Here is a 24,533-nt window from a genome sequence, read left to right on the forward strand (position 1 = left end):
CTGCTCCTCTTTATTTTCTTTATTCTCCAGTTTTAGGGTTTCATTCCTCCGTTTCCCCTTTCACACTCTCGTCCTCAGTGCGTCTCTCTAATCGAAAAATCGAACTGGAATTTCATTGTCAATCCCAATCCCTGTATAATCCAATCAATTATGTCCCCGAATAATACAGGTTCGCGTTCAATTGCGGATTTTTAGGATTTTTTTGTTTCAATAATTTATAGTGCGAATAATCTAGGGTTTCAGATTGGGGGTTTTGCTCCTGCTGAGCTGAATTCGACAAAGGTTCGATCTTTTCATCTTCCTAGGGCTTTAGGATTTGACGCAGGCGACAATCGGATCCGCTATGGTGTGATCGCCGCTCGGTGGCGAGCGAGTGAAACGAATTTCCGGGGGTTGGGGTTCTTGTATGGAAACTCGGAGCCGGAAGCGGGCGGAGGCCACCTCAGCAGCCCCTTCTTCTTCTTCGTCTGGTCGCACCACTCGTTCTTCCAAGCGCGCTCGTCTCTCTGCTTCTTCATTATCTTCTGTTAGCCCCACTCCGATTACGACCCGGTCCCGCGCCTCTCGCACCCAAAACGAACCCGCACCTGCCGCACCCATGGACCCCACGAACGAATCGTCCGGCTCGCGCGGCCGCCGCAACAAGAGTTCCGATAAGGATGGCTCGGATAAAGGGAAGGAGAAGGAGCATGAGGTTAGGGTTAGGGATAGGGAAAGAGAGAGGGAGAGGGAAAGAGAGAGGGAAGCTGAGAGGAACCTAGGGTTGAATATGGATGCAGGTGGAACTGGCGACGACGATGACAATGATAGCGAAGGCGGTGTTGGGATTTTGCACCAGAACTTGACTTCAGCGAGTAGTGCCCTTCAGGGGCTTCTTAGGAAGATCGGTGCCGGACTGGATGACCTGCTTCCTTCTTCGGCTATGGGTTCGGCTTCGTCCTCGCACCAGAGCGGGAGGCTGAAGAAGATTTTATCTGGGTTAAGAGCTGATGGGGAAGAAGGGAAACAGGTGGAAGCTTTGACTCAACTGTGTGAAATGCTTTCAATTGGAACTGAGGAGTCGTTGAGCACGTTTTCGGTTGATTCATTTGTGCCTGTGCTTGTGGGATTGCTTAATCATGAGAGCAATCCAGATATTATGCTTCTTGCAGCTAGAGCACTCACTCATCTTTGCGATGTGCTTCCATCGTCTTGTGCCGCCGTGGTACATTATGGTGCTGTTTCTTGCTTTTGTGCAAGGTTGTTGACGATTGAGTACATGGACTTGGCAGAGCAGGTTTGTCTTTGTTGTTCATATATTAAGTTGATTGCTGTGTAATGAGCAAAAGTATTGGTATTTCCTGAGAATTTTTTTATATATGTTTTTTTGTGCACATTTTAGTTGCACGTTTGGATTACTCTGTTCTAATTTCTACGGTTGTTATGATGCAAACAGTCACTGCAAGCTCTCAAGAAAATTTCACAAGAACACCCAACTGCCTGTCTTCGAGCCGGTGCTCTTATGGCAGTGCTTTCTTATCTGGATTTTTTCTCCACAGGAGTCCAGGTAATCCTGCTAGTTAACTTTTGACATTGTAATTTAATTAGGTATATGCTGAGTAAGGTTTTATTTTTACTTTGGATTTTCTTCAACTGTTTCTATGTTACAGCGTGTGGCATTATCAACTGCTGCGAATATGTGCAAGAAACTTCCTTTAGATGCAGCTGACTTTGTGATGGAAGCTGTCCCATTGTTGACAAACCTTCTGCAGTATCATGATGCAAAGGTAAGTTCATCTTTCCAGAGTTTCTAAGTTAAAACAGCAGAAGTCTATCTAGTTTTCGTTTCCGTTTGCATAATGTTCCCCTTTTGTTATTATGTAGGTTTTGGAACATGCTTCTGTATGTCTGACACGAATTGCTGAAGCATTTGCATCATCTCCTGACAAACTTGATGAATTATGCAACCATGGGCTAGTTACTCACGCTGCGTCCCTTATTTCCACCAGCAATTCTGGAGGTGGTCAGTCAACTCTAAGTACACCGACTTATACTGTGAGTCCAGTTTGTTTTTAGTTTTATTTTTTATTTATTTTGATACTTTGAACATTTACCACATTTGCTCGTGAAAAAGTTTCATACTTTGACTTGAAAACCATCCAGGGTTTAATTCGACTACTATCAACCTGTGCAAGTGGTTCCCCATTAGGGTCTAAAACTTTGCTTCTTCTTGGGATCAGTGGAATTCTTAAAGATGTACTTTCAGGTTCTGGAATTTCTTCTAGCACATCAGTTTCTCCTGCTTTAAGTAAGCCACCAGAGCAGGTAAATTTTTTTTGTTGGTTACATTTTAGCTTCTCCGTTTAATTATTTCTTCTGTTTGGGTAAACTGAAAAGTTTTTATTCCGAGTATGTACCTACGTTACATTTGTAAGCTAATGATTATTCTGAAAGTTAATGTATTTTCTGTGCATTTATAAACTTATGACATAGAATCAGTTTCTTTTGAGTTGGGTTGAAAATGGTATTGATGGTGCTGTTATCAAGCTTTTTTTTCAGTTGGGTTGAAATTCACGTTGATGGTGGTGTTATCAAAATATTTTTTTAGTAGGGTTGAGTTGGGAAATTGCATGTTTTTCATGGGAGTTCATCCATGAGAGAGCATCAGTACAGGGTTTGTAACTGAATGCTGTGTAGTATGGACATCTATACCACATGGAACTTCATTGGACCTTGTATAATCACTTTGAGATAACAATGAAAACTTGTCTAACTGCCCATTGCGTCGGGTAGTTTTTCTGGACGGCTAAAAGAAGCAAACTTGGTTGGTTTAGAATTGTTGAGTGGGTTTTGAATTGTTAATGTAAAGTTTTTTATATGGTGGTTACCATTTTTTAATCTTGCAATTTATTCTTATTATTGTTATTTAAATTCTTGTGATTTTTTATACTCTGGCTAGATCTTTGAGATTGTCAATCTGGCAAATGAGCTACTTCCTCCATTGCCACAAGGAACCATTTCCATTCCATCCAGCTTCAATGTATTTATGAAGGGTCCTGTTGTGAAAAAGTCGTCTGCTAGCGGCTCTGGGAAACAAGAAGACACCAATGGAACTGGTTCTGAGGTTTCAGCTCGTGAGAAATTATTGAATGAACAGCCTGGGCTTCTCCAGCAATTTGGAATGGATCTCCTTCCTGTTTTAATACAGGTTAGTATTTGGCATTCAGCTGATTTTATTAATTGTTTATATTTGATAATTGATTTTTGTGTACCTGCCAAACAGATTTATGGTTCTAGCGTTAATGGTCCTGTTCGCCACAAATGTCTTTCAGTAATTGGGAAATTAATGTACTTCAGCAATGCAGAGATGATACAGTCTTTATTAAGTTCAACAAATATTTCAAGGTATCGTATATTTCTTTATCAGATCTCTTGATATGATGACAGCATGGTACTACAGTTACTAACTTGTATGTTATTAAATGATTTGATAGTTTCTTAGCCGGTGTCTTAGCATGGAAAGATCCGCATGTCTTGGTTCCTGCTCTCCAAATTGCTGAGATACTCATGGAGAAGCTTCCCAATACTTTCTCCAAGGTGTTTGTGAGAGAAGGTGTTGTTCATGCCGTGGACCAACTCATCTTACCTGGTACTCCAAATTCAGTTCCTGTCCCAGTATCTTCTGCTGAAAAGGATAGTGATCCTGTTCCTGGAACATCATCACGTTCTAGGCGTTATAGACGACGCAACAGTAACTCAAATCCAGATGGAAATTCATTGGAAGAAACTAAGAGTCCTCCTTCAGCAAATATCGGTTCACCTCCAAGTTCAGTGGAGATTCCTACTGTTAACTCCAGCCTTCGAATGGCTGTCAGTGCATGTGCTAAAGCTTTTAAAGACAAGTACTTCCCTTCAGATCCTGGGGCTGTTGAAGTTGGAGTTACAGATGATCTATTACATTTAAAGAATCTATGCATGAAGTTGAATTCAGGTGTTGATGACCAAAAAACGAAAGCAAAGGGAAAGTCGAAAGCTTTTGGGTCTCGCTTGGTTGATAGTTCTGCAAGTAAGGAGGAGTACATGATTGGTGTGGTATCTGAGATGCTAGCTGAACTAAGCAAAGGGGACGGTGTATCCACTTTTGAGTTCATTGGTAGTGGTGTTGTGGCAGCATTGCTCAACTATTTTTCTTATGGGTACTTCTCCAAGGAGAGGATTTCGGAAGCTAATTTGCCCAAGCTTCGTGAGCAAGCACTTAGAAGATTTAAGTCATTTGTTGCTGTTGCTCTTCCTTTCAGTATTAATGAAGGAAGTGTAGCACCAATGACTGTCCTCGTTCAGAAGCTCCAAAATGCTTTGTCGTCCTTAGAGCGTTTTCCAGTCGTGCTGAGTCATTCATCTAGGTCATCCACTGGGAGCGCACGCCTCTCCTCTGGACTGAGTGCATTATCTCAGCCCTTTAAGTTGCGTCTTTGTCGAGCACAAGGAGAAAAGACCCTCCGAGACTATTCATCGAACGTCGTTCTGATTGATCCATTAGCTAGTTTAGCTGCTGTAGAAGAGTTTCTTTGGCCTCGAGTACAGCGAGGGGAATCTGGTCAGAAGCCTGCTGTCTCTGCTGGAAACTCAGAATCTGGAACTACACCTACAGGTGCTGGTGCTTCATCTCTGTCTACCTCAAATCCTGCTACCACCACTCATCGCCATTCAACGCGATCCAGAACATCTGTGAATATAGGAGATACAGCTAGGAGGGAACCATCACAAGAGAAGAGCGCAAGCTCATCAAAAGGGAAGGGTAAAGCTGTTTTGAAGCCTTCTCAGGAGGAAGCAAGAGGACCTCAAACGAGAAATGCAGCTCGTAGACGAGCAGCTCTTGATAAAGATGTTCAAATGAAGCCCACAAATGGGGACACTACTTCTGAGGTTTGTTACTGATACCAAAGCGACATTCATAATTATTTTTAATTGTTGAATTATGCAGTGTTTGGGTTATTTTTGTTCATGCTAACAAACACTTCTAGTAGTACTTTTTCACTAATGCAATCTCTTTCTTTGCATATCTGATGGGTTTTGATATGGCATTGGGGTTCCGATATGGATTCAGTTTGCATCCGAGCTTAGTGTGTTGATAATCCAATTAAAGATGTAAATTCTAACGGACAGAGAATTATGAGAAGGTCTTGTTCTGATGGGCTACTTTATTCAACAAAGGGTTTATTGGGTATTTGGTGAAACCAAACCTTGTGAGGGAATTTAGAATGGTATGCGGGGTAAGGCAGTGCATTAACTTTGGTGTCTATAATGTAGACTCCCCATCGCTCTTTAAGCACTTATCTTTTAATGCTAAAATTTCCTTATTGGTTAAAGTTGGTTGGCAATTCACTTCCTTAGACTCATCTGTATGAGGTTTGTTTAATACACTACGACCTCTTTCTAGTGTATTTTTCTTTTCGTTTTGTTTGGTTTGGAGGTAATCGCTGCCATAGTTCACCCATATCTGCCTTTTACATATTTCTGTCTGAACAGTCATTGATGTTGTCTTTCTGTAGGATGAGGAATTGGATATATCGCCTGTTGAGATGGATGAATTGGTTATTGAAGATGATGACATCTCAGATGACGAAGATGATGACCATGATGTATGTTATTTGAGTCTTTAATTTTTATTGTCCTGGACAGGAGATATTGGATACTTTGAGTATTTTACTCATTGCTATTATGGGTACTTTTGCAGGTTCTAAGAGATGACTCTCTTCCTGTTTGCATGCCGGATAAAGTACACGATGTCAAATTGGGAGACTCAACTGAGGATGCTACTGTAGCTTCAGCCACAAGTGACAATCAGACTAACCCAGCTTCTGGCTCTAGTAGCAGAGTTGCTACGGGTAGAGGCTCAGATTCTGCTGAGCATAGGAGTAGTAATTCTGCTTATGGTTCAAAAGGTGCGATGTCATTTGCTGCTGCCGCTATGGCTGGGCTTGGATCTGCCAGCAGGGGCATTAGGGGAGGCAGAGATAGACAAGGACGTCCTATTTTTGGCAGTTCTAGTGATCCTCCTAAGTTGATTTTTACTTCTGGAGGGAAGCAGCTTAATAGGCATCTGACTATCTATCAGGCTATTCAGAGACAGCTTGTGCAGGATGAGGATGATGATGAAAGGTATGCTGGGAGTGATTTTGTATCCAGTGAAGGTAGCAGGCTATGGAGTGATATTTACACTATCACATACCAGAGGCCAGACAATCAAACTGACAGGGCATCTGTCGGAGGTGCAAGTCCTACAACTGCAACAAAATCTGGGAAATCTGGCTCTGCTTCCAATTCCAACTCCGAATCTCAATTGCATCGAATGTCACTTTTGGATAGTATTTTGCAGGGAGAGCTTCCTTGTGATTTAGAAAAATCTAATCCTACTTATAATATACTGGCACTACTGCATGTACTAGAGGGCTTGAATCAGCTTGCACCTCGCCTGAGAGCTCAGATAGTTTCCGACAGTTTTGCTGAGGGTAAAGTTTTGAATTTGGATGACTTGAGTACAACTGGTGCTAGAGTTTTTCATGAGGAATTTATTAACAGCAAACTCACTCCCAAATTAGCCCGGCAAATTCAAGATGCCCTTGCCTTGTGCAGTGGGAGTCTTCCTTCTTGGTGTTACCAGTTGACAAAAGCATGTCCATTTTTGTTTCCTTTTGAGACTCGGAGACAGTATTTCTATTCAACAGCTTTTGGATTGTCTCGCGCTCTGTACCGTCTTCAGCAGCAGCAAGGTGCTGATGGTCATGGTGCAAATGAACGAGAGGTGAGAGTTGGGAGATTGCAACGGCAGAAAGTCCGCGTTTCCCGAAACCGGATTTTGGATTCTGCTGCAAAAGTAATGGAGATGTATTCCAGCCAAAAATCTGTGCTTGAAGTAGAATATTTTGGTGAAGTGGGCACTGGCTTGGGTCCTACGCTTGAGTTCTACACACTTTTAAGTCATGACCTACAAAGAGTTAGACTTGGCATGTGGAGGTCAAATTCTTCAATGGAGAAAACATCAATGGATATTGATGGAGATGAACATAAAGATGGCAAAAGCAATGGTGACATTGTCCAAGCTCCGCTTGGGTTGTTCCCTCGTCCCTGGCCTCCAAACGCTGTTGCTTCTGATGGTAGCCAGTTTTCAAAAGTGATAGAATACTTTAGGTTGGTTGGGCGTGTGATGGCGAAGGCTCTTCAAGATGGGCGGCTATTGGACTTGCCACTATCAACAGCATTTTATAAGCTTTTGCTTGGTCAAGTAAGCCAGTGGAAGAATATAACCTTTTTCATTTCACATATAGTTTTATTGAAGTGGTTTAGTATTATATTTTTACCAAAACAGTTTTGATGTAGAAATTAAACCCATTTTCCTTCCATTGTTTCCATTCCTTCAGGAGCTTGATTTACATGATATCCTTTCCTTTGATGCTGAGCTTGGAAAGACTCTGCAAGAATTACGTAATCTTGTCTGCCGGAAACTATATTTAGAATCAAATGGTGATAATCGTGATGCCATTGTTGAATTGCGTTTACGTGGAGTGTCAATTGATGACCTGTGTTTAGATTTTACACTCCCTGGCTATCCAGATTATGTGTTGAAACCTGGAGATGAAAATGTGAGCAAAATTGTCTTCTGGTTTATTTTTATTTTTGTGCCTTCATTTACTTTTTTTGGTTTCTATTGTGCTTGTAATGACATTTTTAACATACTGTTTAATTTCTAGGTTGACATCAATAACTTGGAGGAGTACATATCTTTAGTTGTTGACGCAACAGTGAAGACTGGGATAATGAGGCAAATGGAAGCATTTAGAGCAGGGTTTAATCAGGTTCAGTTTTTTTTATCTGATTATTATTGAGTTCGTAATAAATTCATTGAATGTTTGAAGTTTCATTTTATGTGCCAGGATTCTTTCAAATATCATTGTTTAGTTCAATGTCCTGCTGCGATTGTAATTAATATGCATTATTTTATTGTATCTGCCAACTGCAAGTGAACTCAAACCTATGAAGGTTTCGGGGGAAGGTGATGGTGGTGGAGGGGAGAAGGAATTTGAAAATTTATTGAATAAAAAGGGTGTATGCTTCTGTAACAGTGAATAACCGCACCTGGTGTTGAGTAGGTTGCTGGACCAGGCCTATCACTGTAGTTTATTAACTTTTTGGTCTGGTACTCACTAGTTTTATTTTGTAATTATTTTATAAGCGCCTCTCTCTAGCTTAAAACCTGGTAGTTAGTCTTCAATTGTGATAGTTGTATTTTTCTCTGTGCGCTGTGTGAGAATTTTCTCTTCTGTCCAATTATTAATTCCATTCGTGTTTACTACGTGACTTTCAGGTCTTTGACATATCATCTTTACAAATATTTACTCCACATGAGTTGGACTATCTGCTTTGCGGTCGTAGAGAGTTGTGGGAGGTAATTGTTTACTTATTTCCCTTCGCTAAATTACACTATTTTAATTGGAACATTGCTAACTTATTTTATCTTTTTTTCCTTCTGATCTTTTGCAGGCGGAGACCCTTGCTGATCATATAAAGTTTGATCATGGATACAATGCCAAGAGCCCTGCAATACTTAATGTAACTTCTTGTTCTGTATCCATGGGAGTGCTCTGGGGATGAATTGTTCTGTTTTGTTCTTATATGGGTCTTGTTTATAATTTTGTAGTTGCTCGAGATTATGGGTGAGTTCACGCCAGAGCAGCAGCGTGCCTTCTGCCAGTTTGTTACTGGTGCACCTCGGCTTCCACCTGGTGGTTTGGCAGTGCTGAATCCAAAACTGACGATTGTGAGAAAGGTATGGTACAACTGATTTAAATACAGGTGGGCTGTTGCAATTCGTTCCTTACGCAAATGCAGTATAAGATGAGTGTTTCGAGTGATGTATCCTATAAAGTTGAGGATCTATTTTTTTGGGCATCTGTTGAGTAATTGAATGATAACGTTATGTTTAGAATGGTCATGCTTACTTAGGATGGTGTCAAATGATTCAATTTTTGGTGCAGCATTCTTCGACTGCAAATAATGCGGCAACCAACGGGACCGGGGTTTCAGAGTTGGCAGATGATGACCTGCCCAGTGTCATGACATGCGCTAATTACCTGAAGCTTCCTCCTTATTCAACCAAGGTATTATTGTTTTCAGTTTATTAATGCACGAACATATAATTTCCGTCATATACTGTAATTATTCTTGATATTGTGTGCTGTGACTGATACCTCAAACAGGAAATTATGTTCAAGAAATTATTGTATGCAATCAGTGAAGGGCAAGGATCCTTTGATTTGTCATGAGCTTTTGGGGATTAGCCGTATTGATCCGTGTATATTAATTACATTCAAAACAATTAGGAGTGTTTTGTCTTCCGCTTGCAATTAATTATTAGCCTTAGCCTTGGATGACTTTTGATGTTGGAAGTGGCATTTCTACTTCTCCACTCAAATAATGGCTTTTGTCGTTGGCGCGGTTCTAAACTTATCAACATTGTTGAGGTCAGTTTCTTTACGTTTTCAGATGGTTCTCCGTTGTTTCGGTTCCAAAGTTGCAAATATTTTGATTCTTCACGCATTGTTATTCACTGTGTTTGTGGCTTTTCTCTGAGTTTACTTGGTTTGGTTCTGAAGTTGGTCGTATTCATTTCAGGTTGGATCGACGCAATTTTAAACTGTAGAGAGTGAATGGAGAGAGCAGTTTGAGCCGCCGAGGACTGTAAATAAATATAGGGTGGTAGAATATACATGTATGGCGGTATAAAGGATGAAGGGGAAACAAAAACATGTGAAACATTTTTATGCCTTGTAATTTCATTCCAATTCTGATTTCAAATAAATTTGTTCCAGCTCATTTCCATTTTTCATCAATCCCTCACCTTTGCATGTCGTAACGAAACCGAGTGGCTGGCGGCCGGCCGCCGGTGCCCTGTCGCTGGTGGCCTGGTGGCTGGTATAAAGAAACCGAAACTAATCATCAAACCACGACATTAGGAATATGAAGAAACAAAACATATGTCAAGTTGCTAGTTTTGCACCAACTAGCCTTTTGTCTAGCTATGTTTTTCTTAGGTGGTCTCTAGTTCAAATTCTCTTGATTCGAAAAGAAGTTGCTAATTGTACATTTAAGGCTTCGTTTGTTAGAAAGGATTGGCTTGGACAGGGCTATATGGTATATTTAAGGGAATGATCACTTCTTTATTTTGTCCAAGTTAAAGGTTAGACATGAAGAAAATATATATCCCTACTAATTCCCACAAATATGATAGGATGAAAGAAACAAGCTCTCTTCATGATTAACCTTCAACTCGGATGAGAAAAGGAGGAAGTCATTCAATTCTTCCTTCAAAATGCCTTCAATATGGTGAATAGTCTTATCTAAGGCAGACTTGAGACAACAAAGAGAGATGACCGACCCATATTTAAATTTTTTGTTTTTTTGTTTTTAAACTTTGTTTTTATGTTGGAGGTGAAAGTCAATTTCTTCTTACTTATAAATCACAAGCCGACATATATTGAAGTAGTTGATCAAAACAATGAAAATCAAAATTTCTTATACATGAAGAAAGGAGATTCTCCTAACATGTAAGCAACTAAGTATTTTTAATTTTAAATTAGTTTCACTTTCAAGTTTTTGTTTCATATGTTATTCATGTCTCCATCTTCCTTCACCCCTCTTGATTCGTATTTTCTTCCACACTTTTCTTTCTATCTTTATCCAGAAAAATTAAAAGTACAACCTAAAAAGTAAATGATTATCAAACGGGCCCTAAGCTCGTGCATCTTTCCGGTGAATAACGTTGTGTTTATTTGTTGAAAAGTTTGAATGGTTTTCTTTCTGTTGGTGGTAATACACTGCATAAAGTATCTTCCTCGTATGCAGCTTTGCATTTTTCACGACCAAAGAAAGTGAGTGTTTCTGGTAGACACTTGTAGTCTGATGTATCAAAGAAGATGAACTTACAATAATTTTTTAATATTTTTGGCAAAATCATAATGTCATGCCCCTTGATTATATAACTTGTAAAACAAGTTTTGCCTCGTTTGCTCGAGATAAACCACTTGATCGATCAGCTTCAAGTGATGAAAACAAAGCTTTACGGGACGTGTTTTACTAAGAACATATATTTTGAGCTTCTAAGATCCCAAATTCTACTTAGCCATCTCAAACCACCGCAAACTAGCTGCAGGATCTTCAGATCTCCCCGAAACATTTCTATCAAACCCCCTAACCCCTTAGTGGGAACACTTTACTTGGATCGCAAGTGTTTTGATCTTGACATCTGGGCAAGGATCCACTTTGAAGAAAAGATTGGGGTCACTAGGGACTGTACATGTAGTCTGTCCTAAGCACTTCTGAAAAAAGCCAAAACAAAAACATCGGTTAGAACTTCAGAATTCATAATTTATCACATTGGTTGAAGAACCTGCATTATGACCAGGGAGATTTTTACCTCTTCAACGATCTTCTTGGTTCCCGGCGCATCACATTTGCCGATGGCATAGGTTCCACATGCGCCTTCAGGACTACCAAAGCTTGCGAACTCAACAGCAACAATCTTTTTGTAGTTTGGACAGTTGAGCTGAGCAGTTGCACCAGGGACGCCTGCAACAACTTTGAGCTTGCCTGCCTTTCTGTCGAATGCCTTAACATGTGGAGGATGCATCTGTGTACTCATGGAACAGATTGTATCTCTGTTGACTGTTAGGATCTCAATGTCTTTGGGGTCAGCACCCTGCTCCTCCAATACAACAAGGAAATTTTTGCTCGGCTTGATAAAGGATCTTGGAATATGGTACCTGATCACAGGGATTGCAAATCGCAACTTAACTTTGCAGTTTTCGTGGAGATTTATATTGATATATTGCATCACTATCAGTGTACGCTTTTTCCAGTGTGTAATTTCACTTACTCGGTTTGAGTAGGCTGTCCAAGAGGAGAGAGGAAGCACATCCAATGCCGCCCGATGCTTAAACCATTCACCCAAATCATTCCCTTTCCCATTCCAGTCATCCGGATAGCAACGGGGTCTCTCCCTTCAGGAGCATCAAAATATGTCTGCAACAAAAGCATTGGATATGAAATACTGCAATGTAGAAATTGTTAAGACGAATCGGAGTTGAAAATGTTGGCTTTGGAAATTTTACCTTGTACCATGTGAGACCCCTTCCTTTGCCTACAGCTTTAGTCCATTGGACTTTCTGTGCTCCTTTTTCAGTGAACACTTGTAGATTTTCGCCATTCAAACCAACCTGAAAAATGGAAGCCAACAAAATTGGACATCATCTCCATTTCAATATTCCAAGGGAAATGATTATCGCACTCATGTTTTCTCCTTCTGCCCTCCCTCTTAAGAAAAACGGAAGTGCAGAAATCATTTGTCTGTTATAACGAGAAGAAATTCAATGGTACATACCCTATGCCCCCAACCATTTTGTGAGAGATCAAGTGTTCCGGTATTCAGTCCCAGGACGTTTATAGTTCGGGGTCCAGCGTATCTGTGCTCCATGTATGCTCCACTATCCTTCATCGATGGAGAATAAATTAGTCAGCACCTGTTTTAAACCCTAAACCCTACTCAAACAGTACTATTCAAATTATGAGCTGACTTACTGGGAGTCCCACTGTCATGCAAAGCAGTGATATGTGGTTGATCCCTTGTTTGAATGTGACAGGTCTTTCGAAGACAAATCCCTTCTCCTCGTGGCTTCCATGTTCACTTCCTGAAAACATCCTCAAATCGCTTAGTCATAAAGTCATAAGAAAGTGCAGGGCATGCCCTGTCACTAACCTTGACATTGACATTGACGAAGTATGGACGGATGTAATGTATGCAGGACTGTTGCTGTGCTCTTACCAATATATTCACCGTTGACGAATACGCCCATTGCGTGACCAAGACTTGGGATTCGGAGAACTGGGCGAATAGAATCCTTCATCGGCAAGTCATATGGACCCAGTTTAAGGCTGCAATCACAAAAAAATAGTCATGTCAGCAGTAAAAGTCAAATTTTTGTAAATCCTAACATGTTTTGTAAATCCTAACATGTGCACGCATGAACTTACCTAGTGGTGAACCATCCATAGTCTGTGGCATCTTTGAGGAAGTGGTAAAGTTCCTGTGGTTTCTTTTGATTCACTGGCACTTGCTCAACGGTTGGAATTGGTTCTGGAGACATTTCCCAGTTGAGTTTATTAGCAGCCTTTGATCGAACGAAGTTCCTCGAATTATGCTGTGACACAATCTGTTGAGAATTGAAGACCACGGTCTTGCAATCCGGGAGTATGCTAATGGAATGTGGTGGCAGGAAATACTCCTGCCCACGCCAAGTGACACTTGTTTCTAGTTTTGAGTGGTTGTTTGCCAAGAAAGCAACACAACTGTCTGTTCCGGGCTTCTCATAGAAACGAGCCTACAAAGCAGAAGGGATTTAACGTATTAGTGACACTTTCTTCTCCTTCTCTTCCTGCTTAATTCTCAATTTATGGGGACATGCCGATACTTGCCTCAGTTTCTTTGCCCAACCTTAGTACTCCAGAAGCGCCCGCAAACAAAGGCTTCTTGCATAGATTCAAAGCCTTGTGCAAGTCCTTTAGGTGACTCCATTTCGGCTCCCTTTGCAAACCTGCATCGAAGATAAAATAAGCCCCGGTTATACGATGAGAAACCATCTAGAATCATCATCGTAGATGAAAAAAAAATTTAAGATCTTTTACCATATTCATCGAGAGGAGCTTCGTCATAGTATCGAGTTGTTGTGAAAATAGCACTTGTTCTTCCAAAGTTTGTTCCACCATGGTACTGCAAGGGTCAAATAAGGTTGCTTTATATAGCATTCCGCAAGTGATGATTTTGTAAATAATCAATGTTTTAAAAGGCTCGCCTCAGGGCGCGCCTAGGCGCCCTGTGAAGCTAGGCTTGAGGGTTGCCGCCTCTGTTTTGAGGAAGTGGGCAAAAGGCAGCAGAAGGTGTGCTTTTGGGGATTTTTTATTTTTTCATTTTTACTCCCAAACTCAAATTTTGGGTAGGTTAAACTGCCTCATACCTCTTCCTTGCACTATCGTTTCTCTGCCTTTTTTTTTAATTTTTTTATTTTATATATATAGGAAGCCTTTAAGGGAAGGGATCCCCATTTTTCAAAAAAAATGGGGACATGCTCTTGACCGCTAGATTTGGCTTTAATGAAATCCTGTGGTTGAGATTCTGTGGCATGTGATTTAATCTCAGTCACAGAATTTCATTAAAGTCAAATCTAATGGTGAAGAGGATGTCCTCATTTTTTTTTTAGAAAAATAGGAATCTCTTCCCTTAACGGGCCTACATATATACATATATATATATATATATATGTGTGTACGCTCAGTGTATATAATAAAAAAAATTTAGGTCTCGTGAGGGTTCGCCTCATGCCTAGGCTAGGCTATCCCTCGAACGCCTCGCCCACACCTCACGCTTTTAATACATTGTAAATAATTAAAGGTGACCGATTAATTACCATATAGTAGTTGGTTAGGGTTCCGTCCTTGGAGAAAAATCGAGCAACTGAAAACGCAATGTCTTCTGCCGATCTTTGTGAAGGAGGATCACCGAATACTCTGTACCTGTAATCATGAAAAAGAAGAAATGTGGTCAGAAAACCAGTGTCTTTTTTATGTAATCGCTAAATATTCTGTATATCTACTCACTGAGCAGTCCAGTTCTCAGTCCATAGAGAAGGCTTATGAGGCTTATTAGGGCCTGCAAAGGTGTCTCCACAGTGCCTTCCATTGCAAGTATTAATCTGAACACACGAAAGATTTTTTTTTTCTTTACGATCAAAGGACAGAAAAACAGATCAAACTTTGTTCTACCGGTAAATTTTAATGCTTAATTTGTCTTAGAATCAACGGAAATTAAGTTTGCAAACTTACGATTGGATCAGGAGCATTCGTCTGTTTGCACATGATCCATGGCACGCCGATGTTCTGCGCAAGCGCCATATTTGCTGCCCACTGCACATAATTGGTCCCCAACTCTTTATATGCAAGCTGGACATGAGTATACTCATTTTCAATCTGTGTCATGAAACATAATAGGTTAGCCCGATCAGATGAATAACGCTTCCCCGGAGTACAATTTTCGGAGTGGAACCAAGTACCAACCTGGGCTAAGATGATTGGACCTCCCTGTGGAGCAAATAGCTTCTCATCTTTCATCATCTTCATTATCTTCGTCACGTAAGCCTCCATGTGTTGCTGCAAATGGAATTTAAGGTCTTATAATATTAGTCACTGGCTCCTCAAATCATACTAGTTTTGCACATTGAGGTGTGATGTACCTTGTATGCTGGATTATCCGAACGGAAAACGATGTTTGGTTCCTCCCTCAGCCAATATGGAAGCCCTCTAAATCGAAATATGTTAGAAATAATTCACCATTGGAAGGGAATGAAGATGAAAATCAATGTTACATATTATATATGTATATACCCGTGGTTCCATTCGGCTTGGATGAAGGGCCCTACCCTAAGGGTGACATACATTTTGTTCTCCTGAACTAGCCTGATGAACTTCACCACATCCGCGTTTCCCTCGAAATTCCACTGCAGCACTAGAACAAGATTTAGTGCAAGCCATAATTTTCACAGTTTAATTTCATCTTATCCATGTTAAGCAACAATCTGTATACTTTTCATAGTACCTTGCCTTTCACAGGCTCATGAAGGTTCCAAAAGACATAAGTTTGAATCACATTCAAACCTCCTCGCTTAGCCTTCTTGAGAAGATCAGGCCACATCTGAAAAAACTCAGTTGAGAGTAAACGTTAACAATTGAATTTCATCACCAAACACGGGAAATAAAATTAGAAGATAGACGCGGGAGCTAGTAGCTCCATTTCTTCAGAGCATTCACTCCTGCACCTCACTGAGGATAACATACATATTGCGTTCATTTTAAGTAATCTCCTTTGTGCAAAAAGAAATATAGAAGACAGACATTTTAAAAACTTACATCCACCGTGCTCCGCGGATAATGAATTGAACCTGAAAAGAAAATCTCTCGTTTTCCATTGATCATGATGGACCTGCCATCATATGTCACCTGCCCGACTTCAAGTTTCTTCTCGCTCTTTCCAACAACCGGCTCTTCCCCTTCAACCGTATCCTCCACTGTTTCCCCATCCGCAGCAGGAGCTGCCTTGTTACCTTTGGCATAACCTAGACTGGCCGAGACCACCAAAAGAACAAAAGAAATCAACAGAACCCTCTTTGCTACCACCATTGTTATCACTTCAACACTCAAAATTCGACAAGCAAAACTGGTTAAAAAATTCCATCAAACACAAAAATATAAGGAGATAGATGTCTGATAATATACACACTGTCGATCGAAAACTCGGGTTTCTAGCAATTTTTTTTCTGAGTGTGTTAGAAAATTTTATATGCTATTATTAGAAGAGAGAAAATCCGATTTTTTTGGGGTTGAATGTGGACTATGGCAAGGAGGGAAATATTTGCGGATGTGAAAGTTGATCCGAGACATTTGCATGTTTATATGGCAAATTTGTCTCTTTTTTTGGTTCTACATTTTGGACCAATTTCATATCCCACACAAATTTTCTTCCACTTGGCACTTCCCATTTTCCATGTTAAAGGTTTGGTTTGGGATTTAGGGTGAACCATTGTGTGTATCTTAGCTTACAAGTAAGAGGAACAAAAGAAAAAAGTAGAAGGATTAAATTGGGATCAAATAGACTGAATAAGATTGTGCATGTCATCTAACATTGTTAATTAATATGCAAAATTGGTAATTTGATATCCAGATTTCGATTCATTTCCAAAACCATTCACATATATTTGTTCTTACCACTATTCACCATTCGTTTTATGAGAGGAGATCTTTGATGGATGTTGTACCAAGCATAAAAGGAAGAGTAGAACACCAAAACAAGAGCAGATTGTAGTTGAAGTATATCTGTACTTGTATTTTATGCTCCCTTATAAGAATCTTACGGTGCATGCAAATTCTACGAAGATAGGTCTTGTTGTAGAACTTCGCAAAACTGATTAAACTCGTGAGAATTACCTTTTTTTTGGGAAAAAAGAAAATGTTGTTAATAACAAAATAAAGGGTAAAGTGAATAGTACCAAGTTTGATTTTTGTAAAAATGTGGTTTTTCGTTAAAGTAAACAGTGTCGCGGATTTTTTGTTAAAACTCCCATTTTCTTAAGATCTTTAGAGCGGGTAGTAATAAAAATGTTGACCCACATAACTAATAATGATTCAATTTTTAATTTGAAATTGATAAAAAAATCAATAAAATATTCTCACCTGCTCAAATCAATAGGGAAAATTTTATTTAAACCCATCTTATATCTCTGTACAGCCTACTTACCCACTACATCATATTGTATTTAACTTATCTAATATTATTATCTTTTTAAACCCAGGAGTTAACCTAAATTATCCCACAAACCCAATCCAATAATTTACACCCAAAGTTGTCCAAGCAGAGATAAACATTGAACAGCGTTAAGCATGACCTTGGATTTGTTCATTGTTTCCAAAATGTAACAACTACGGCTAGGGCTGGAAAATTTTCTCGAAAATCCCAAACTAAACAAAAAAGAATCTTGATCCCATACCAAAAAATTCCCAAACCAATAATATCGAAATTTTTAGGATCCATATTGAGCCGATTCCAAACCCTTTGGTACGGGAATCGGGATTATATATTCAATGGTTCGGGAATCTCATACTGAACCAAAGATATATATACATTTATTTTGGTTAAGTATGATTATTATTGTCCTTTTTTAAAATTTTATTTTTTATTTTTTATGTGTATATATTTTACCTTAAGCTTTTGATGTTATGAACATATTGGGGTTGTTCGGAAGGAGTAAAGGATTTATCAAATTTGTTTTAAACAAAGGAAGCAGAGGAAGAAAGCGGTCTTGGACTGTTTTGCTTATGCAAGTGTTGCAATCTTTGAGTTAACCTTAGTTCTGTTTGATCGATACGACTATAATGAGGTTAGAAATGCTTTGAGTATATCACTGAACAAGCTTTGTTGATATGGTGTCGTCATCTTCTTAATCAGTTTTTAAATTCAGTTAAAATTGAATTGGGAATACTGAAATACCGAAAACATTTCAAGAACTCCGAAAATTAGGAATACCGAAATTTTGGTTTGAAATTAGTCTTCAAATTCTCGTCCCTAAAATTTTCAATTTGGGATTTGGAATTTCATTTTCAATTTAGGATCTCATACCGAGCCACCCCTAACTATGGCTGTGCCTCAAATTGTGTGGAAGGCAGCAGGAAAACCTTTGGAAGGGGAACGTGGATTAGTTGAAGTAGAAATAGGTAAATTTGAACGGTATTAGGGTTATGTGATTAGGTAAATAATAAAAAAAATTGTCAAACAGGTTGGCGTATTGGAATTTGAGCCCTTGTGGGAGAGCTCTAAAACTTCAAAATCATCATTTTCTCAGAAGAAGGGTATGTTTTTTTCTTTATAAAAGCGAATTAGGGTTTGGTTATTGATTTATTACACGAGGAGGTGAAATGAGTAAGGATTTTAGCTATAATAGATGTAAGAGAAAAAATTGTGTGATCATAAAGGTGTGAGTTTATTGTTAATTAAATCATGTACTTTATAATAATTATATAATAAAATAAAAAATACTTTACATTTAAAATTTAATTTTGATGTAGAAAGATGTTATATGGATTCTAATAAAAATTTCAATTCGTTGGAAAAAAAAAAGTTCCAATCAATAAATGGTAAACATGTTTTCAAATAGTCTTTCAGTGCACGTTCGCGTAGCTTCCAAATTCGCGTTCCCTCCAAAAAATTGAAACTCTCCCTCCAAAGCCCTCCCAAACCCTTCTCCAAAAAAAGAAAAGAAAAAGCCCACTCAAAACTCAAGACAATCTGCAAATAAGACCGACTGCAACAAAAATCACAGACGCGGAAGACGGAAGGAGAGAGAGAAATCAAAACCATGTCAAAACGTCAGGATGACCTCGATCTCCTTCTATCTCTTCAAGACAGGGTTTTGGAAACCCCTCCTGGTTCGCCTTCCCATTCGCCAGGTATATATTAACCTCCCTAATTATTTGGGTTGCTCATTTTCGCTATGAATCTTCAAATATCGACATTGATATCTCTCCATTCATTGAAAAATTTAATGGGTATCTCCCAATTCATTGAAATGCTTAATGGGTTATCTCTCAATTCCTTGAAAATTTTAATGGGTCCCTTCAATTTTCTGAAATGTTTGATGGGTGTTTCGCAATAGCTTCATTTTTTGTAATTTTAATTTTGCAGGGTACCTATCGAACGATGAGTTGCGGAGCCAAAGAGGGCCGGCGGACATGTCCGTGTTCAGGGAGGCTGTTGAGGACTGCCTTGATTACCAACCCAAACCGGTTCAGAAGGCTGGCAAGTTGAACCGACCCAATGCCTCAACTGATCCAGAAGTGGAGAAGTTTTCGGGCTTGCGTATCAGGTAGCTTATAAGTACCATTCACAGCGCCAGAATTAATGTGAAGAACCATTGATGTTGAGTTTGATTTAGGAATTTTCACTCTTTGGGTGCAGGAAGCAGTTGGTAACTCCCTTAGAGCTTAGTGATCACTTTTCAGACATTCGTTTTGTTCGGTTGTCCGCCATAAAGTAATCTTCTTGCTTTGCATTATTTTTGTATGTTTTCATATTGTTTGAATGGATAGTTGGAAATACATTCTTTCTTTTAGAAACCAAATGGGTTTGCTTTTAAAGTTGTATCCCCATGATGGTTCAATTGGGTTGTGATATTTTACATGGGATTTTTCTAGGAATTCGTTGCGTGGGGATACACTTACAGGATGTTGGGCAACTGCGGGAGTGTTGACCGAGAAGGGGATTCCAAGAACTAGTTCAAACGGGAAGAGTTATTGTATATGGAAACTCGGGTGTCTGGATGAAGATACCATTTCTGTTTTCTTATTTGGTGATGCTTATGAGACTTACTTCAAAGAGCAGGCTGGAGTGGTTTTCGCTCTGTTTAATTGTGCTGTACGCAAGGACGCGCTGGTATTAAATTGTCAGGCTGTTTTTTTATTTTATGAACTTTTCCTTCTTATATCATCAAAGATGACTGTTTTGATGCGTTTATGCAGGGTGGTGGTTTTTCTTTGAGCGTGTATTCAGCCAATCAAATGCTGAAGATGGGCACTTCAGTTGATTATGGAGTTTGCAAAGGGAAAAGGAAGGATGGAATGGCTTGTACTGTAGTCTTAAACAAGTATGTTACATGCTGTTCTTTGATCATCTTTTTTCGAACACAGATGGTTATAGTGAGTAATTACTGCCATCTGACTGTTATCTTCAGTAAAAAATTGAGCTATATAAATCATCTTGAATCTTGAGCAAGGGCACGTAAGTGCTGACATGTAGAACTTCGTCAAGATGATAACTGCATAATAAGTTGCATCAGATAGAAGTTTATATATATACACACTTACCAGATCAGATATGTAACCAAGTAGAACAGTAATATTTTTCTAAACCACGAGCAACTCTGTGTGGTGACTTCAAACACTATCCATGCCTCTATTGTTTTTCCACCCATTTGATTTTTGAGATTCTCTTTGGGAACTATTATTGGCACTCCAAAAGTCTAATTGTGCACTTCTCATAAGAGTATTTTTCTTTCTATATATAGAAAGTTTGGAGTGCACAATTAGATCTTGGAGTGCCAATAGCAATTCCCTTTTTGTATCATTATTTGCATCTATACTTCAGTAGTTTCTGTACCAATTATTTCTTGATGTTTTTAACATTGATTTCTCTTTTTATCTCAGACGTCGTGGGATATATTGTAAATTTCATAAATCAGTAAGCAATTTAACGCCTTAATCTTTGTTTGCCTGATCTTATCCGTTTTGAAGGCAAACTTACTAACTGATATTCCTATTTTCTCTCATCTCTTCAGAAAGAATCACAGAAATATTCCTCATTGCGAACTGAGCTCAATGGGGGGTAGGTTTTCAAATTATCAGATTCTCTTTAACCCAGACTTCACATTTGTGTTATGCTAGGAACCCTTTCTGTTTTGGTTTCTTCAAGTTGGTGCTACAATTTGTTTGCTTATATATATTCTAATGCTACCAGGAACTTGAGAACAGCATTTCGGAGTCCCTCTAACTCAGAAGGAATTTATTTGGTTGATCCTCTATCTAACAAAACAAACTCAGGCAAAACAAAGCAGCCACTGAAGCTACTATCCGTGGAGGGGCTAAAGAAGGCACTAAGGTTTGTCATAGACAGCATAGGATTTACATATAAGTGTGTGTGTGGGTAGAAGCAATGCACCATGCTCTTTAGTTGCCAATGGTACAATGCCTTGTCATCTTATAAACTTTATGTTAATCCACCGTCGTTTAGAGACAGGAGAATAGAATTACTTTCACATATACACGAACATGTAAGACATGCAATTTGTTTATATAATTACTTTCAGAATTATGTCAAATGGTTTGATTAGTGCCTTATATGAACAGCAATGGAAGTAAAGTGACTACAAATACACACTCCCAAGGATTAAGGTTCCTGGCGGCGGTCACAGGTAAGTGTACGATGATATGATCCTTCTGTGCTCTTGTTGGCAGTGTTTTGCACATTTTTCTCATTAGATATGTTTCCAATGCAGGGAAGACAGATCCAAAAGACGTCCTCAAAGAGTCAAAATTGCAAAGCAAACAAACCTCCAGCGTAGAGAAGAGGTGATTCATACATTAAATTATTCTATAGTATTATAATTAGTACTTGTAACTTGCTCTTCTTCCTTGTCACTGAAGATTTGTTATCGTTCATCAGGAAACCATCTTCTACAAGCATGGATCCATCGGCAGTCATCAGAAACCAGCAACTGGGTGCGAAAAGAATGAAAACCGAAAAGGAGAATAATTTGACAGGCAAAACAAAGCCAGCCACAGTAAAGATGATGGAGTTGCATTACGTAAGCTCGGACGAAGGATTCTGAGCCTTATTTGCAGTAATTCTAAACATCTTGGCTAAATTAATGTCGAGTTTGAATTCTTGGGACGTAAGTGCGCATGAACAAGTATACGGGTGATTCCGCTCTCAGTTCAAAGTAGGAAAAGACCAAGAAGATCCAGCACCAAGGAATGGAGCTAACAAGATTCCTAGAGCTGTCTGGTTTGGTCACTGAAGATCTGCAACAAAGTTTTGTAAGATTCTTGCCAATACATGTAGCTGTTCAATCTTTTAAAGTTAATTTAAAATTATAGACTATATTCCAACCTGACATTTAATTGTTTATTAGTGTTGACAACAATGAGAGAATTGTACAAGTTATTTATTTATTTTGCCAATCAGGAGCAATTTGTCTTAATTTATAGGTACAAGTGGTCAAATAATTTGCTGTTTCAAACTTTCCTAAATTTTCCATCATGTGCTGCACTTTGTGTTGCCTTGAAAACTTGGAGAAAGATTGAAAATTGTATATGCTTCTGTATTACGTTTGTTTATTTGATTGAGAATTCTTTGCAAGACAAGCAAGTGGTAAAATTCATGAGATTTTTAAACTATTCTAAGTTGCAGTAATGAGATTTGAACTTGAATGCAAAGAAGCGTGCAGACTGCCATGATCAATTGGTCTAAACCGACGTTTGCGTCGAAATATTATATAATGTAAATGTCATTGAGGGTCACAATTCCAGCACGTTGGTTGACATTTTTCTAGGTCATCACATGCTAAGCAAATTACAAATTAATCATGTGTAATTTTCGTGGATAAAAGTCTGGACAAATCATGTCAATTTAAATTGATTAGTCTTAATTATAGGTGAGGGGACCAAGGTCTCTTGAGAATGACATTTTTCAGTATGTCTGGAACATGAAGTGGTACATCACGTTTTAATATAAACGTGGTGAGATATTTGTATTAAAAAATTAACAACTTAAAAAATGAAACTTTTCTCTACTTATATAGTAACACGTGGTGTATTATATGTGTTCTGGGCAGAATTAAAAATTTCTCCTTTAGAAGGAGACAGATGTAAAGATAAAGATGTTGATTGGAGAGTGGGAGTGGGAGCCTTGAGGAGGATGGTTAGTCATTCATGCACATGCACTCATGGACTCCCCCATGTGCTACTCAATTTTGTATTGATTAGCATTTTAATTGTATTAGGCTTAGTTAAATAATTGGATAATTGGGATTTTCCACACAGTTTTGTATTTATTAATGGACGTTTAGTAAAGCATCTTCCTCTTTTCTTTTTTCCTTTTTTTTTTTTTTGTATAAATAAGGACAACATCTTCCTTCACTTAAATTGATAGGGACTCAAACCTAGGGTTTGGTCACCCGGACAATTGGTAGCTAGTGTTATAACCTTGTCACTACATTTGTCTTGTTAGGCAACGTGTTTTCTCGTTGTTTGAACAAGAACACGTTACAGATGTCGGTGAGATTTGAACTCAGAATCTTTAGTGAAGTAAAAATCTTACGTCATTATATAAATTAAACATTTGATATTGACAAGCACGCTTGAATGTGTCTTAAGAGGAGTACATACATAATTCTTAGGCATAATTACTTTTTATCATAGCGGTAAAACGTCATATACCACAAAAGGCCGATATTTAAATACCGCTATAAAACCAGAAAACTTGGTTGAAATGAGAATCATGGACGTTGCTCCTTATATGGACTCAAATGGGACATCAGTTTGTTTTTTATTTTCTTGACTTGAAGGCAGGAAGGAATCACAACAAAACAACAAACAGAACAAAGCAAATGAGCATCTATTGTGGAGCTGGTAATTAATTAATTAACTAAATCATTGATAAAGAATGCTCATCTACTTCTTTTTCTTTACCCTCCCCACGTTGTTCTCACTAATTTCTCTTTAATCCTTTTTTTAATAATTAATTATTTTGTCAAACATTGGTTAATTTAGCTTAATCTATGAAGTGCCATGATAAGGCGGGCCTGCAACAAAACTATATGGTAATATATCAAATATTATTTTTTAAAATGTGTGTATATCTTTCAATAAGTATGATGAAGTGGGTGGACTGGCTATTAACCGTTCAACCACCAAGAATTTATTAAAAGGAGTTGCCTGGTTGCACAGCCCATGAGCATGATGGGTCAGGTCAATAAACTGAATGCCAAGGACCGTTCTCACCATGCCAACCAGTTAAATCCATTTTTCTATCGGGAAGTGATTTCTGCACTCATTTTTATTTCCGTATTCTTCTGTTATTTTGAGCTTTACAATTTAATAAATCAGAAAAGAATCAGTCAACGAAAACAAGAGAAATAGTGCAGCAGGAGAAACCGAGTGCGATCACTACCCTCTCTTTTAGTTTTCTAGCTACTCTGCTTTTTCTCCTCATAATTAGTACACATAATATTTGGTCACCTTGAAAGCCAAGGATCCCTACAACCTTATCTCCACCTAATTAGGTATTTTCCATATCTTTGCTTCAGAAGAAAGCATGGATGGTACTCTCAACATCTTCCAGTAGGATC

General features: G+C 38.7%; 3 protein-coding genes across 3 annotated transcripts; 2 read left to right on the top strand and 1 right to left on the bottom strand.

Moving 5' to 3' along the window:
- The first annotated feature begins 21 nt into the window (after positions 1-21).
- On the top strand, positions 22-9,852 carry LOC137729700 (E3 ubiquitin-protein ligase UPL3). The gene is made up of 18 exons (XM_068468707.2): positions 22-1,276; positions 1,436-1,546; positions 1,650-1,766; positions 1,864-2,034; positions 2,143-2,304; positions 2,939-3,187; positions 3,263-3,384; positions 3,474-4,905; positions 5,532-5,621; positions 5,717-7,264; positions 7,401-7,622; positions 7,731-7,835; positions 8,345-8,425; positions 8,521-8,589; positions 8,678-8,806; positions 9,015-9,137; positions 9,237-9,500; positions 9,652-9,852. The coding sequence occupies exons 1-17, from the start codon at positions 407-409 to the stop codon at positions 9,300-9,302; spliced, it is 5,667 nt and encodes a 1,888-aa protein (XP_068324808.2). The 5' UTR covers positions 22-406; the 3' UTR covers positions 9,303-9,500; positions 9,652-9,852.
- Positions 9,853-10,914: 1,062 nt separating this feature from the next.
- Positions 10,915-16,403, bottom strand: LOC137729729 (beta-galactosidase 13-like). Its single transcript, XM_068468738.2, has 18 exons — positions 15,991-16,403; positions 15,680-15,775; positions 15,469-15,581; positions 15,318-15,384; positions 15,142-15,234; positions 14,911-15,054; positions 14,686-14,780; positions 14,496-14,601; positions 13,717-13,801; positions 13,507-13,625; positions 13,066-13,412; positions 12,857-12,966; positions 12,613-12,722; positions 12,416-12,523; positions 12,147-12,251; positions 11,912-12,057; positions 11,453-11,798; positions 10,915-11,354 (listed from the first exon to the last, which is right to left on the bottom strand). The coding sequence occupies exons 1-18, from the start codon at positions 16,258-16,260 to the stop codon at positions 11,235-11,237; spliced, it is 2,580 nt and encodes an 859-aa protein (XP_068324839.2). The 5' UTR covers positions 16,261-16,403; the 3' UTR covers positions 10,915-11,234.
- Positions 16,404-18,882: 2,479 nt separating this feature from the next.
- Positions 18,883-22,385, top strand: MCM10 (minichromosome maintenance 10). Its single transcript, XM_068467090.2, has 11 exons — positions 18,883-19,080; positions 19,316-19,496; positions 19,589-19,663; positions 19,825-20,062; positions 20,149-20,273; positions 20,833-20,866; positions 20,964-21,010; positions 21,143-21,283; positions 21,532-21,596; positions 21,681-21,753; positions 21,848-22,385. The coding sequence occupies exons 1-11, from the start codon at positions 18,990-18,992 to the stop codon at positions 22,011-22,013; spliced, it is 1,236 nt and encodes a 411-aa protein (XP_068323191.2). The 5' UTR covers positions 18,883-18,989; the 3' UTR covers positions 22,014-22,385.
- Positions 22,386-24,533: the final 2,148 nt, after the last annotated feature.

The sequence above is a fragment of the Pyrus communis genome, chromosome 10, assembly GCF_041283825.1.
Source record: "Pyrus communis isolate YQ-2024b chromosome 10, ASM4128382v1, whole genome shotgun sequence".
Lineage (NCBI taxonomy): Eukaryota > Viridiplantae > Streptophyta > Magnoliopsida > Rosales > Rosaceae > Pyrus > Pyrus communis.